General features: G+C 39.0%; 1 protein-coding gene across 2 annotated transcripts in view; it reads left to right on the top strand.

Moving 5' to 3' along the window:
• Positions 1-13185, top strand: part of ARHGAP21 (Rho GTPase activating protein 21) — a 122839-nt gene that overhangs the window by 47310 nt on the left and 62344 nt on the right. For both annotated transcript variants that reach the window (XM_075419539.1, XM_075419540.1), the window contains 2 exons: positions 4848-5030; positions 11809-11833. In XM_075419539.1, the coding sequence (XP_075275654.1) occupies positions 4848-5030; positions 11809-11833 (208 nt within the window). The remainder of the gene's footprint in view (positions 1-4847; positions 5031-11808; positions 11834-13185) is intronic.

The following is a 13185-nucleotide window of genomic DNA, read 5'->3' as shown; positions in this document are numbered from 1 at the left end:
CGTGAATATCTCCAGAGAAGGAGACTCCACAACCTCCCTGGGCAGCCTGTTCCAGTGCTCCGTCACCCTCAGAGGGAAGAAGTTCTTCCTCATGTTCAGCTGGAACTTTCTGTGCTTCAGTTTGTGCCCATTGCCCCTTGTCCTGTCGCTGGGCTCCACTGAAAAGAGTCTGGCCCCATCCTCCTGACACCTGCCCTTGAGATATTTGTAAGTATATATTAGGTCCCCTCTCAGCCTTCTCTTCTTCAGGCTGAACAAGCCTCTCCTTGTATGAGAGATGCTCCGGTCCCCTCACCATCCTTGTAGGCCTCCGCTGGACACTCTCCAGTAGCTCCTCATCTTTCTTCAACTGGGGAGCCCGGAATTGGACAGAGTACTCCAGATGGGGCCTCACTAGGGCAGTGTAGAGGGGAAGGAGAACCTCCCTCGACCTGCTGGCCACACTCCTCTTGATGCACCCCAGGATCCCATTGGCTTTCTTGGCAGCCAGGGCACACTGCTGGCTCATGGTCAACCTGTCGTCCACCAGGACACCCAGGTCCCTCTCCGCAGAGCTGCTCTCCAGCAGGTCCACCCCAAGCCTGTACTGGTGCATGGGGTTGTTCCTCCCCAGGTGCAGGACCCTGCATTTGCCTTTGTTGAACCTCATCAGGTTCCTCTCTGCCCAGCTCTTTGGGTTGAACTTTTACTCTGTCGGAGTTCACTTATGTGCAGGAGTCCAGGTGTCCAGGTCTGTGACCACAGGAGAAAATTATAAGGGTCAAAGGGACATGTCCTCTGGGCATGATTTGGTCTGGTGGATTTTTTCTTGTCTTTTTACTTTTTTAATACAGATTTAGGCTCCAGCAAATGTAGTTTGGGTAACACTTACAGAATGAGACTTTTTTAAAACAAAAAAGTTTAAAAAAAACTGTGGAGCAAATCTGGATGTCAGCCCTAAGTGTTTTTTAGAAAAAATTTTGAACAAGTGTACTGAACACAAAGATGAAATACAGATGGAAATCGATTACTCACACCAACTTTAAAATGGCTTGAATGATCTTTTTTTAAGGACCGATAGTGCAGTGTGTCAATTATTTCTTGTGTTCACATTTATTCATCTATGAAGGTAGTATTCAGAAGTCAGACTATTACCTATTTATCTGTTTAGATAGTCAAGAAGGCAATCCTTTATTGATAGCTTGTATTGCAATTACTGGTGACTGTCACTTAAGGATTTTTAGCATGCTCACTATAGGTCTGTAAATTGTTCACAAGTTTAAAAGAGGGGCTTTGGAGAGCGTGCAGATTGGGTGTGTTTACTATTTCAATTTTTTTAGACTGATATAATGGGAAATTATTGATCTGAGATTTAATTGGAAATAGTATCATTTACAAACATCAATGCTATTTAAGGATCTTACATGATTTTATTATTTTGTGTTAAGCTCACAGTGATTCATGTAGTTCTTTAAGGTGCCATCTGATTTTTTCATGGATGCTTTCATTGCTCAGAAAAAAAGGGTTAAATACAGTATTAAAAACAAAGCATGCATCTTTATAATACACTTAAGCATCTGCTGTATGTCCTTGTAATTGCACAGAACAGGAAATGATGCTTTGAGATACTTTGTGCAGAAACCTTGTATGAAGAAATCCTGAGGGAAAAGATGCTTGAATCATTTTTAGTAGCCTGGGATTCTTCAGTCCTTGAACTAGATTGCATGCATTCTGACTTTGATTTTGAGCATTGAATCTGTAGAGAAACAAACATACAGATCTTCAGTAACGCATATGGCAAAATAATCTTTGGTTTGTTAGATCTTGTATGAAATGATAACAAAATCAAGCATGCATTTTTTTCATTCTCTTAAAATAAGTCTACCCTAAAGACAGATCGCCGTAAGGATATGAGATATTTATGTATTCATAATTTGATTACCGTAATTCTTGGCTCGCAAGGAAAACCATGTAGGAACTCAGCCTGCAGTAACTCATTCTTGCCTGCGCTAAACATCATCTGTTTCTTGCTTACTGTCTTGCAACCTTGTTTTGTTTGTGTGTTTGAAAACTTTTCTTGTTCTTCTTTAAAAGCGTTCTCTGGCAAGGGATATTCTGGTGGGTGTGATGTGGTTGGACATGTCACAGGGTGACTCAACAGATATTGACTCTCTTTTCTTTATAATTCAGATTCTTGTGCATTGTGGTGGCTGACAGTTGCTGTTACCGTCTCGCAGTATTATTAGTGTTGGCTTTTTCTGTTGCCCTTTTGGCACACTTCGCAGGGGGTCCAAGGATGGCATGAAGATAACCTTCCACTTCTGGCAGGCTGTTACTAGAAATAATGATTTGGCTGGGGAGTGCTGGTGTTTACGAATAGACTAGTTCAGCAGCTTCCATGAATGCTAGAAGTTTACATGAAATTGGAAGGAAGTTAGAGGTTCTCTTCTGAGCACAATCAAGTGCTGCATCTCCCATTTCTCAGACCTGGTGAAGTTCTCTGAATGGCTGTATTAAAATAGTAATTAAATAGTGTAAACACTCAGATTACAGTATTTCTAGATGTAAACCTCAGTGATCAGTTGTTCAACATACTAAAATTACCTTTAGGCTAATTAGGGAACATTTTGTCAGAAAAAAGATAAAAGTATATTGTAGACTTTTATTTTTCAGTGGTGCATTTAAGCTTACTGTTTACATGTCCATAATAATAGGTATTTGCTTATCAGAATTTCTTGACCTTGTGCAATACCGGCAGTTGTTTATGATTGTTCAAAACTTCCGCATCAAGTGTTGCCTATAAAAAAAGTTGAGAGGAGAAACAAAATATTGCAGGAGAATGTTAAACAGATGGATTGCTGTCTGTCACTTAATGGAAGAAATCACTGACACTTTTTAGAGGCCAGTGATGTGTTTTCATTAGGAACTAGTTCTTTTGCCAATTTATTAGGATCAAAATGTTCTTACTGGCTTTGGTTTCTGCTCATGTCATGAGATTGAAAGACTGAGAAGGGGCATTTACTTGTTCAGAACTGAAAAAATGCTAAGATGTTCAGAAGCTGAACAGATTGGTAGGGAACACCTCAATAACAAACTTCATCCGCAGGCTAAAGGATTATGTAACTTTTAACTTAATCTTTGCGTTGCTTGAACTTTAAACTAGAGCCGCTCCCCTTGGCAGTTCCGTGGTACTCGCTAATTTTTTGTTCATTAGTCATCTAATTGCACAGTCTTTTTGGTTTCACACTAACACTTTAAGATGTGAATGCAGGTGATAGATGAGGACAGACGAGGCTGAGATGGAGTCCTTGATATTTACTACTGTTCTGTCCAAAATCTACTGATAATCCTTCCAGGCTGTTCAGAGGAACAGAGCCCTGTCAGGCTGCTCTCGGTTCTCTGTGTTTTCTGTTTCCAGAAGCAGCTCTGTTTCTTGTCTTGGCTGTAGCACCAAGACCCTTCTCTGTTTGTATGTTTTTCCTTGCTGAAGAACAGGGTTGTTGGAGGGAGGGAGGCTTATGTTTGAAGCACTGGCTAGCATTTCCTTGTCCTCCCTGTTGGATGTATCAAGATGTGGGTTTCCGAGGACAAACCGTAGCATCTGTGCAGAAATGCACGGTGTTTCACATACCTGTATGCGGAAGGCTGTTGTGGTGGGTTAACTATCTCACCAAGCAGCTGCAGCACTTCCCTTACAGTAATAGGTGTTGCTATCATTGTGGTTAGAGTGGAAATGCTTTGCCTTCTCTGTAGATGTTGACTGGAGTTGGCTGGGCCCCCTTGCCAATCAGCACTGCAGTTTGAGATCCCAGCTGTAAGGCTGAATCAAAAGGGATTATTTTGGAGCAGCCCAGGAAGAAAACCAAGCAGTAAATTCTGACACGTATCGGCCAGTTGCTGAGCCACAGCAGCAGAGCTGCAGAAGGACAAGAAGACTATTATTTCTGTTTGAATACCCTTTGAATAGGCTATAGGCTCTGGTATCTAAATTTGTTTCACGCATCGTTGAACTAGAATATTTAGAGGAGGGTCATAGGGTTTTGCGTGCTTTCTTTGTATGTCTTCTGCCTTTGATATGAAATGTTATGTGTGGCGTGGCACTTTGAAAATGGGAATGGAAGATTTAATAAAAGGCTGAGAAGATAAATATATTTATAATAATGTTTCTTGAGTCATAGGCATATAAAATCACCCTTAAGAAAAAAAAACCAAGATGTCTTATTTCTGCATGAGAGGAGGACTGTAAAAGGAAACTAGGCCTTTTTACTTGTGTGTGTAGAATTTGCATACTGATATGTTCAGAGAAAGTAGCTATGGGTGGAAAAAAACAAAGGTGAAACCAAAGATGTGACTAGAGGAAAAAGGTCTTGCTGAAGAAGCCTAACCAATTGCATAGGTTCTTCAATTCTGTTTTACTTGTTTGAAATGAGAAGATACTAGTCGAGAAAACCATGCCTGCATTGTAAGTGAGGAAGAGAGGACTTGGTTTTTTACGTATGTGTGTGAGCTATGTGCACCCAGAAGTGGGGTCCTGGAAGACACGTGTTTGTATCTAAGTAAAGTAGAAAGCAAATAAAACATGCAAGCTCTGCACACTTTCTTGCAGTTCATTTGAGCCTTTCATTGTTGTAGGTTGACTTTCTTAATATCTAACTTCATTTAAAATTTAAGAGTAGTTCTGTATGTGATATGTCCAGAGGTGCAATGCTGTAAGGGATGCTGCTTTTACAACACATGTTTCTTTTGAAATTAGTGATCCTGAAGTTACTTTGGTTATTGGGGGGAGACAGTGATGTTTGTTTCGGATTTTTTGTGGGTTTTTTTAATTATCCAAATTACAACTTCTGTATGTGTCTTTTTTATTTTAGGCCTCAAAAAATAAAGATGGAAAAGAACAGAGCGAAGCTGTGTCACCATCGGAGGAAGAAGAAACTTTTTCTTGGCCTGGTCCCAAAACTGTTGTGCTAAGGAGGACATCTCAGGGTTTTGGCTTCACCTTAAGACACTTCATAGTTTACCCTCCAGAATCTGCAGTTCAGTTTTCTTTTAAAGTAAGTGAAATTAATAGTGAAGCGTTTATCTTTGTTATACGTTTTAGGGTAAAAAAACTAAAAAACAGCTTGATTGAGAGTCAGTGTATGTATAGATGTGTCTCACACAAATGAAAGATCCCTTATGTGGAATGTGGATGGGCTCATCTGTTGCATCGTTAGATAACCATGCACTGATCTGTTCTAAGAAAATGGAATTGACTGGGTATGAGCTCCCCAGAGTTAAAATATTAGTTGCCATGGCTAAGACCAGTGGTTATTCCAGAATATGGGAATACTTCTCTATACAGAATTTTTTTTTTTACCTAAAGCCAGTGTAGTTAGTCTATACATCTTTTACAGTGTAGACTTCAAGGGTGAGAAGCTTGGATTTTTTCTTTTGTGGTGGTGTTGGTGTCATGTCCACCTGTGTCCCATCCCGTTCCTATCATTGTCCCTCCTGAACTGAAATTTGTCATAACATCATACGAAAAGAATAGCCTGGAGAAGCATCAATTTACCATAGCTTCTAATCGAGTATCCCAAAATTAATGTGCCTTAGAAAGATGGGTTGTGTTTCTATATTATGTTCTTTCTGCTGAAAATAACAACAACCTGCAATTCCCTGTTAGTCAACAGACAAATATATAGAAAATATATACAGGCCGATGTTAAAGGACAACTTTCTCAAAAAAATGCAAAATATTTCAAGATAAAACAAGTAGTTCTACGTGTTAAGTAGTTAATTGGTCTGTATTGCTCAAGGGGTTTATATATATATTCTCTGGTGTGACTGAACCGTTTGAAAATTGCTGTAGTACCTGGTGTTGAGAAAATGTCCGTTTAATAGTGATGGAAATTTGAATATTGAGAGAGGGTTTTTCGTGGTGAGTTCAAATAACATTTGCTCATTTTAAAGTAACCAGGTATGCAAGTTCTCATAATCCATGCTACCTCTCATTTTTGCTTTTGCTTTTCCACTGAGGCAGAAGAATAAATTCTTACCAAGATGGGGAATGGGTATCAGTTTCATGCTCTTTTCAGATAGCTAATTGACTCGTGTGTCTCTGCAGGAGTCTTTCATTAAAGTTGTCTTTATTACGTGTCCTAGGTGGCTATAGGATTTCTTCTAAAGTAGAAAAAGCTTTGCAGGAGAAAATCGGCACGTTTTTCCTGTTAACTTCAGCTATTCAGCCTGCACTTGAGTGCCCAAATCTTTTCCCCTTGACAAGGAGTCACTGAAGCTAACTGGAAGTGAGACTATTAGCAGTATCAGGTGATCCCAACATTTCTGTCGTTCAACACAGCTTATAGAGAGTCAGCCAAGAGCAGTATCTGGTTGAATTCCAATGTGAAACGGAGGAAGGAGGGTGGGGAAGCCTTAGCTGAGCAGAACAAATCACATGTACTTGTTAATATTTCCCAACAACAACCCATATTCACATTGAGGGTGAAAATACAAACAGCATGAGTAGGATGAATCTCCTTAACTAAGAAGTGACTGGATAGGTTTTTAGTGAAAGTATCACTAGTTCTCTCTGAGGGGGACGATAGCTTTTTCACGTGCAGAAGGAGATAGGCACAAGGAAGGGCAAGTAGTATGAAAAAAAAGTCAGCTCTTCCCCTCTTGTTCACATCTGATGGTTTCTGAGACCCCTGCATTATGTAGTGAGCCTCGTATCTGTAAATTTAGAGACACGTCTTGAAGTTCTACCTTTTTTTCTGCAAGAAGAGTTCTTGGCACCTTTTTTCCCTGTTTCTTCTCTGATGTGTCAGAATCTGGTTAATTCATTCCCACTTCTGTCTGGTTTTTGAAAAGGAAATAATGAGATTGTTGAACAGTTGTAATACCTTTATTCAGGAATTCAGTTACATCTAACAACGATAAAGTTCATTTGGACAGAGCCCTGGTCAGTACTTCTGTAAATTAACCTGAAATGTTATATTCTGTTTTCTTACTTTTAGTGTCTGTGAGGTGGTAGAAAAATAAACAGATCTTCAAAGTTACTGCTCCTGCGTATTTATAAGGTGGCTTTTATAGAAGTCTGTGTACCTAAGTTACGGTACTAAAGAATGAAATTCACCTGTTGTCAACCTGATATAATACAAGGCAAATCTGGTTTCTCTGCCGTTCTTACTTGACCAAAGATCGTATTGGTTAACAGCTAATTAGTCTGTCACTGATTCTAAGCTCAAGTGTCATTCCTCTCTTTTTCCTCATTGATGAAATTTGTAAGGGCCTCAGAAGGCAGAGATGTTTTGCTTTGCGCACCTTAGAGATAGTATATTAATGGTAACTATGATTTGATTTTCTGACTGTCATAAATCGTGTACTAGCCTTGACCCTTCCTCACACCTGAGAATGCATGCAGTTATCTCTGATGTAAGGTAGAGGTTAAAGATGCCATTGACATAACAGCCAGAGTTACTCAATCCTCTACTAGTTTCTCAGAGCCACAATCCTTTTGTTATCACAAGTGTCAACCTGATGCTGTCACTTTTCCTCTAGATCAGTGCAGAGGTCTTTTTACCTCATGGAAGGCTTTGCATTCTAGCTCCTCAGATTGCTTTCAAGGTAGGCAAGCAGTCTCTTGCAAGAAATTGCTTGCCTGCCTAGAGATTTCAACATCTCCAAATATTACTGCAAGTCAGCATAAACTGGTAGTGGCAGTGGAGAGAAAAGAACATCTTAAAGAGCTTTCCTTCAGTCAGTCTTTATACATACTTTGTAGATTTTTTTTTTTTTAATACCCACTGTTGATTCCAATTCAATAACACTTAGTGAAGATTTCTCCATTAGAAGTTCTGCTCCTGTTGCCTGCAGTTTGTGTGTGTTTGAAAAGCTGTTTGACAGGTCGGGTGGAATTCTCAGGGGAGAAGAGGACAAGGCTCCTCACGTGGCGGGGAGCGGGGAACAGAACAGTGGGCATCTCTAGGACAGAGAGCATAATGCTCCTAGGCTGCAGAGTGTGGTACAGGTCACACCACAGCTGCAAATTCCAGGGGAATGGGAAGAAAAGCTTCCCACAGGCCAGAGAAGGCTGTGACTTGGAAAGCCACTGAGGTGAACTTTCTTGGAAGCAAAGAACTCTGCCCCAAGGGATGCATTGAGTGGAGAAGAGTGAGCGTTATTTTATAAAAATTTTTTAATAATCTGTTTTCTGCCTAAGTGCATTTGAGGTGTTGGGTTTTTATTTAAATTTAAAGTAGTTCCGTGTTCTAGTTGTTAGTCGAAGAAAACTTATGTTCAGTTGTAAAGCCGTTTTATATTTGTCCTGGAGAGGTTGCTACAGGGAAGAGATCTAGGCAGATCTGCCTCAAAGCTCTGGCTGAATGGGAGTCCCAAACCACACTTGTCTTTTAATAAATTAACACCTAATAGGAGCTGCCTTGAGTTATCTTCAGTTCTTCAGGTTAATTTTTTTTTTTGGTGACACCTTCCCTTAATACTTCATAGACTGGAGGCACGCCTTACCCTTGCTATTCAATAATGAGAACTGTGAGGCTTCTCCTCTTGTTATTCAGAAGTACAGAGCACCAGTTTAACAGAATGAGGGTCACTTTTTTGCAGAAGCAAAGGCCAACTTGCTGTCAAGCACATGAAGTCCTAGCTGTCTGGTCCATCTCTTGGATGTCTCTGAGTTGCAGAACTTCAACAAGGGTTTCTTTTGTTTCAGTGCTGATCAGAAAAACCAAACAGTGCTGAACTTTCATTTTATTTTTAGTGATGCTACTGATTTTTCTTGGGGGGGGGGGGCAGACAGGACGGGACGACACAACAACCCATCAAACAAAACCTATTCAAAATCTAAGTAAAATAGGTGGAGTCGTGTTAACCAAGAGACTTAGGGTTTGGTGAGGGTAAAATTCTAGTTGCAGATATTTCTAGCCCTACCTGTAAAAAGCTGATGTCTACCTTTCATAGACTTCCACTGTTGCTGATGTGAAACTGCGGTTCCTGGTGGTATAGCTAGACCGTTCCTCTTAAATGGCACTGTGATAACACCTGAATAAGCAGGGTGAGTTGCAAGAATAAAACTTCGTACCTTAGTAACAAGGTGACAGTGACCTGCATAACTCTCTATGGGGGCCATCCATAAAGCTTTGTTTTCTCCATTTTCATTTGACTGGAAAACAGGGCTTATGTGCTGTTGTTGAGATAATTGAACGTCATTGATTATGATTAATTCAGGGAAGTATGTCTGCATATTTTAACTGAATACTAGTGTGTTATATTTAATTTATATTATTGTATTATATATTATATTTTCACAGTATATTTAATTAATTTAAAATTCATTGTGTACATAGTACTGCAGGTCTAGGTCAAATTCAGGATATTTTGCAAAGCTGTAGCATCTTTTCATGCTTCCTGCATAAAACAGCGAATTAAGTACAAATCTTAAGTACAAATCAAGGGACTCTTTCTCATTGTAATTGTTATTAACTAATTTGTAAACATTATTATAGAGAACAATTATGGAAGAAGGTGTTACTTGGTAGGTCTGTTGGGAGGGACAGCCCTGTGTGAAGGACGGTGTGAAAGATGACCTTGGAGCTCGAGACTGTGGTTTAACGCATTTCATTTTGGCAAAAGTACTTGGCTGCTTGTGTGGGGCCACACACCAAACTGGGAATAGCTTCACATTCAGGAGTGAGTGACCCATTATGTATCCTCCTTGCTTCCCATGCCTCCTTTCCCTTAAGAAAGTGAATAGGGAGTGTGTGGAAGATTCCTTAAGCTAGCATTGCAAAAAGCCTACCTTAAATTATGCCTTTAACATTAGATGTTCATTAGGATTTTTGCATGTGGAGTTTGTTCTCCAAGTTCAGTCGGTCTGAGAAGCAAGTAACTGGTAAAAGAAAACCTTCTCTTTAGGTATGGAAGCAGCATATTCTAACATCTTGCCATGTGTACGAGGTAAATGTAGGAGGGAAAGCTAATTCCAAAACATTTGCGTTATAAAGCATTCCATTTTTAAAGGCCTGAGCTCATTGGCTTGATACCATGAAAAACTAATGTTTTGCAGCTGTCTTTTATAACAGAGCTTTGCATACTCGGTGACAAACTGACAAACCCACTGCAGTATTTCATAAATTATGGCAATTCTGTGTTAGCTAACTTTTGACTTCCATAATTTTTTGTTTTATAGTATCATACCAGGTAGCCTCCCCTACATCTGACCCACATTTTCCAGACTATGAGCTCTAATATTCAAAGTCCTAAAGATGTTTTTTTTTCTCTTGACAGAATGGGTAGAAACTAGAGATGTGCAGATGTTAGCCTTGTCTAATTCTTTGCTGCAGTTTTTTTGTGTGATCGTAGTTCAAAACTAACTGGCTGCTACAGGGCTTCAGGAGATGCAATGGTAAAATTTAGCGGTACTTGTCTACTAGCATGGTATTTTTGCCAAATTATAGAGCAGGCAGGACCATCCAACTTAAGAGTGTAGTGTTTGCTGCTCTCTCAGTTGGGGTGGTAATGCTAATTATCGTGGTTTTTTAAAAGTAGAATGAGTACCAGATCTTCGTTAACTCTGTGTTTTGGTTTTTTGGGTGTTTCTTTTGTTGGTTGCTTTTTTTTTTTTACTTCCTTAAAGTGTCTTACAAAGCTCCAGCAGAACTCTTGTATGTCTCACAAGAAATGTATTGCACGTGAGAGGTGTCTCATCCTCATCATTAATATAGTGTTCATACCCATGTCTTCCTCTATTTCTTGAAGTCGTCTTCTCTGGAATAGTTTGCTCAGATCAGTGTGAAGTTGCTTTGAAAATATTTAATATGGAAAAGATAGTGATATGTCTTTAAATGGAAAAGACCCAGAAATTTGGAATTAATACATTTAAAAGTGGGGAGTATACAGGTGAAAACTATTTCTGATTATCTCCTTGCTCCTTCTTTCTTTCAGGACAAAGCTGTTTTTAATTAACTGAAGTGAATTGTTAGAAATACTTCCCAAATAGTACATATTTAGGTTGAAAGTTTATTACTCCAGAAAGTTTACAGTTCAGGAAGAAAGCATGTATTTCCATATTTAACCAATTGCACTTTTCAAATGGTAGAATTTTGTAGAAAAGATTAGCCATGATCTTTCAAAAGCCTTTCATTCATATTAATATATTGACAAGAAAGTAACTTAAGTAATCATTTTCTGTCTTAAGCATGCCATTCTCCCTCAGTATATTCCAGTTGTGTGAATTTTTTTGAGAGGACTGTCAATGATACCTGGTAGTTATGATTGTGCAGATATAGTGCAATGAGCAGAAAGAGAGTCTTCGAGGTTGTTACTAACAATTGGGGTAGATGTTTTTTCCCTAGGTAGTTGTACTGAAGGCAAAATAAACTTGATACTTCAAATTTCAGGAAGTGTATTCAGAGCTTGCTTGCAAAGTATTTTGTATCTCTTGCATGTTATTTAGCTTTGAATCCCTACATGATGAAAGTAACCTGGCTTTCAGGGTGGAAACACATTTGCAACAACATACAGCTCGGTATTAGGCCTCATGGCAGTGTTTTGGGGGCTTTGGTACATTTGTTTTCAAGTTAATGCTGTTCATGTTGTTTCTGTAGGGATGCTTCATGGAACTGTGCGTAGTTGTGGTTTTTTTAAAACAAGTATTACACTACATTCTCAGAATGAAAGCCTTAATTCTGTAAAGTTAATATTTGTGAAGAAGTACGAGATATCAGAAGGCAGACTTAATCTTACAAGTTCACTTCAAGTCTTCGTAGCTTATAGATGCCTGTGTATTTTTTCCGTTTATTGAATTTTTAATATTCACTCTTTCTTTTTCCGTAGGATGAAGAGAATGGGAATAGACAAGGTATGTCTTGTTTTTATTCTCTCACAGATCCAGTAAATTGAGCATTTCTCTTCAGCTGTCTAATACACTTCAGTAGCTACCTAAGAGTTTGAAATGTAAAATCACTTCAGTGTGACCATCAAGCTCATTGAAGTTCATGGCACTGGAGCAAAAGAAAGAAAATACCTGTCTTTTAGCTTCACTTACTTAGTGTAGGTGTTTGCTTGGCCACTAAGTTAATTAAAATATGTGCTGTATCACTTCTGTGCTGTGTATATCACCTTGTCATGTATATGACAAGAAACCACCTGTATTACCTTTTCAGTGCCCAAATTTTCAGTCTTTTAATTTGATCTGCATGTAAGACCCACAGTTATCTGTATGAAGTACTACTATAAAGCGTTTGAGTCTCATGGATATATTTATATACATGCTTTTTTTTTTAAAAAAAAAAAGTGCTGTATGGTGTGTCTAAGAGCAGCCAGTATGAAATTTGAATTTTGCTGCAACTTACTCCAATAAAAGCAACGCATAAGTATATAAACCCAGTGTTGGGAGTGATGGTAAGAATTATCCACAGAAGTGGTATAGAACTGTTTTAAAAACAGAAGATAGCAATGGTTATTCCCATTAGCTCCGTGATACGTTCTTCAGTATTTAACAGTAGTGATCTGACTTAATTCATCAGTTTTGGTACTCTTGTGTACATTTTAAGAGGTCCATGAAACATGCTTCAGTGTTGTCAGAGAAGATGTCTGAATAAACTTCTCGCATTGGATTTAGGAGGGATGGAAAAAATCGCTTATTTCTAGGTTATGCCTGTCAGTTCCCCTCCCTTTTCATCGCTTTCTCCCTCTCACATTGCCTGTGTCTGCTCTCTTCCTTAATTCACCAGTTAACTTATTGTGTATTAATTGGTGCTACATCTCAGTCCCACTTAATTTACATTTCTCTTTGGTATTTTGGTATTTTTATCATCCACGCTCACCTTTTTGCTGATACCTTATTTTTTTTTTAGAAGGGTGAAAAAAGTGTGGATTTCAGTAAGGAAGTTGGGTTTCCAGGTTGAGAGCCCAGTCGCACTTTCTGTTTTTCTTTCCGTTTCATCCTCTGAGTCTTACTCAGCTGTCATCACCTGCTTGTTAAAACAGTGAAAAGTCAGTCCTCTGTGCCACACCAGCGTGGAAGGTACCACTTGTGGTCTAGAGAAGGAAGTTCTGCAGTATTCTTCTTCTCACAGGGAGAACTGGATCAGCTAAAGATGCGAATGTTGGTCTGTTCATCTAAAATGTTATCTGAGATACATTTTTCAGTAAAGAAACAGCAGTAAGCAAACATTTATTTGGTTTACTATGAGACCTGTGCAGGTGGGA

The sequence above is a fragment of the Opisthocomus hoazin genome, chromosome 4 (assembly GCF_030867145.1).
Source record: "Opisthocomus hoazin isolate bOpiHoa1 chromosome 4, bOpiHoa1.hap1, whole genome shotgun sequence".
Lineage (NCBI taxonomy): Eukaryota > Metazoa > Chordata > Aves > Opisthocomiformes > Opisthocomidae > Opisthocomus > Opisthocomus hoazin.
The sequence above is the reverse complement of the archived record's forward strand: the minus strand, read 5'-3'. Positions and strand labels throughout refer to the sequence as shown.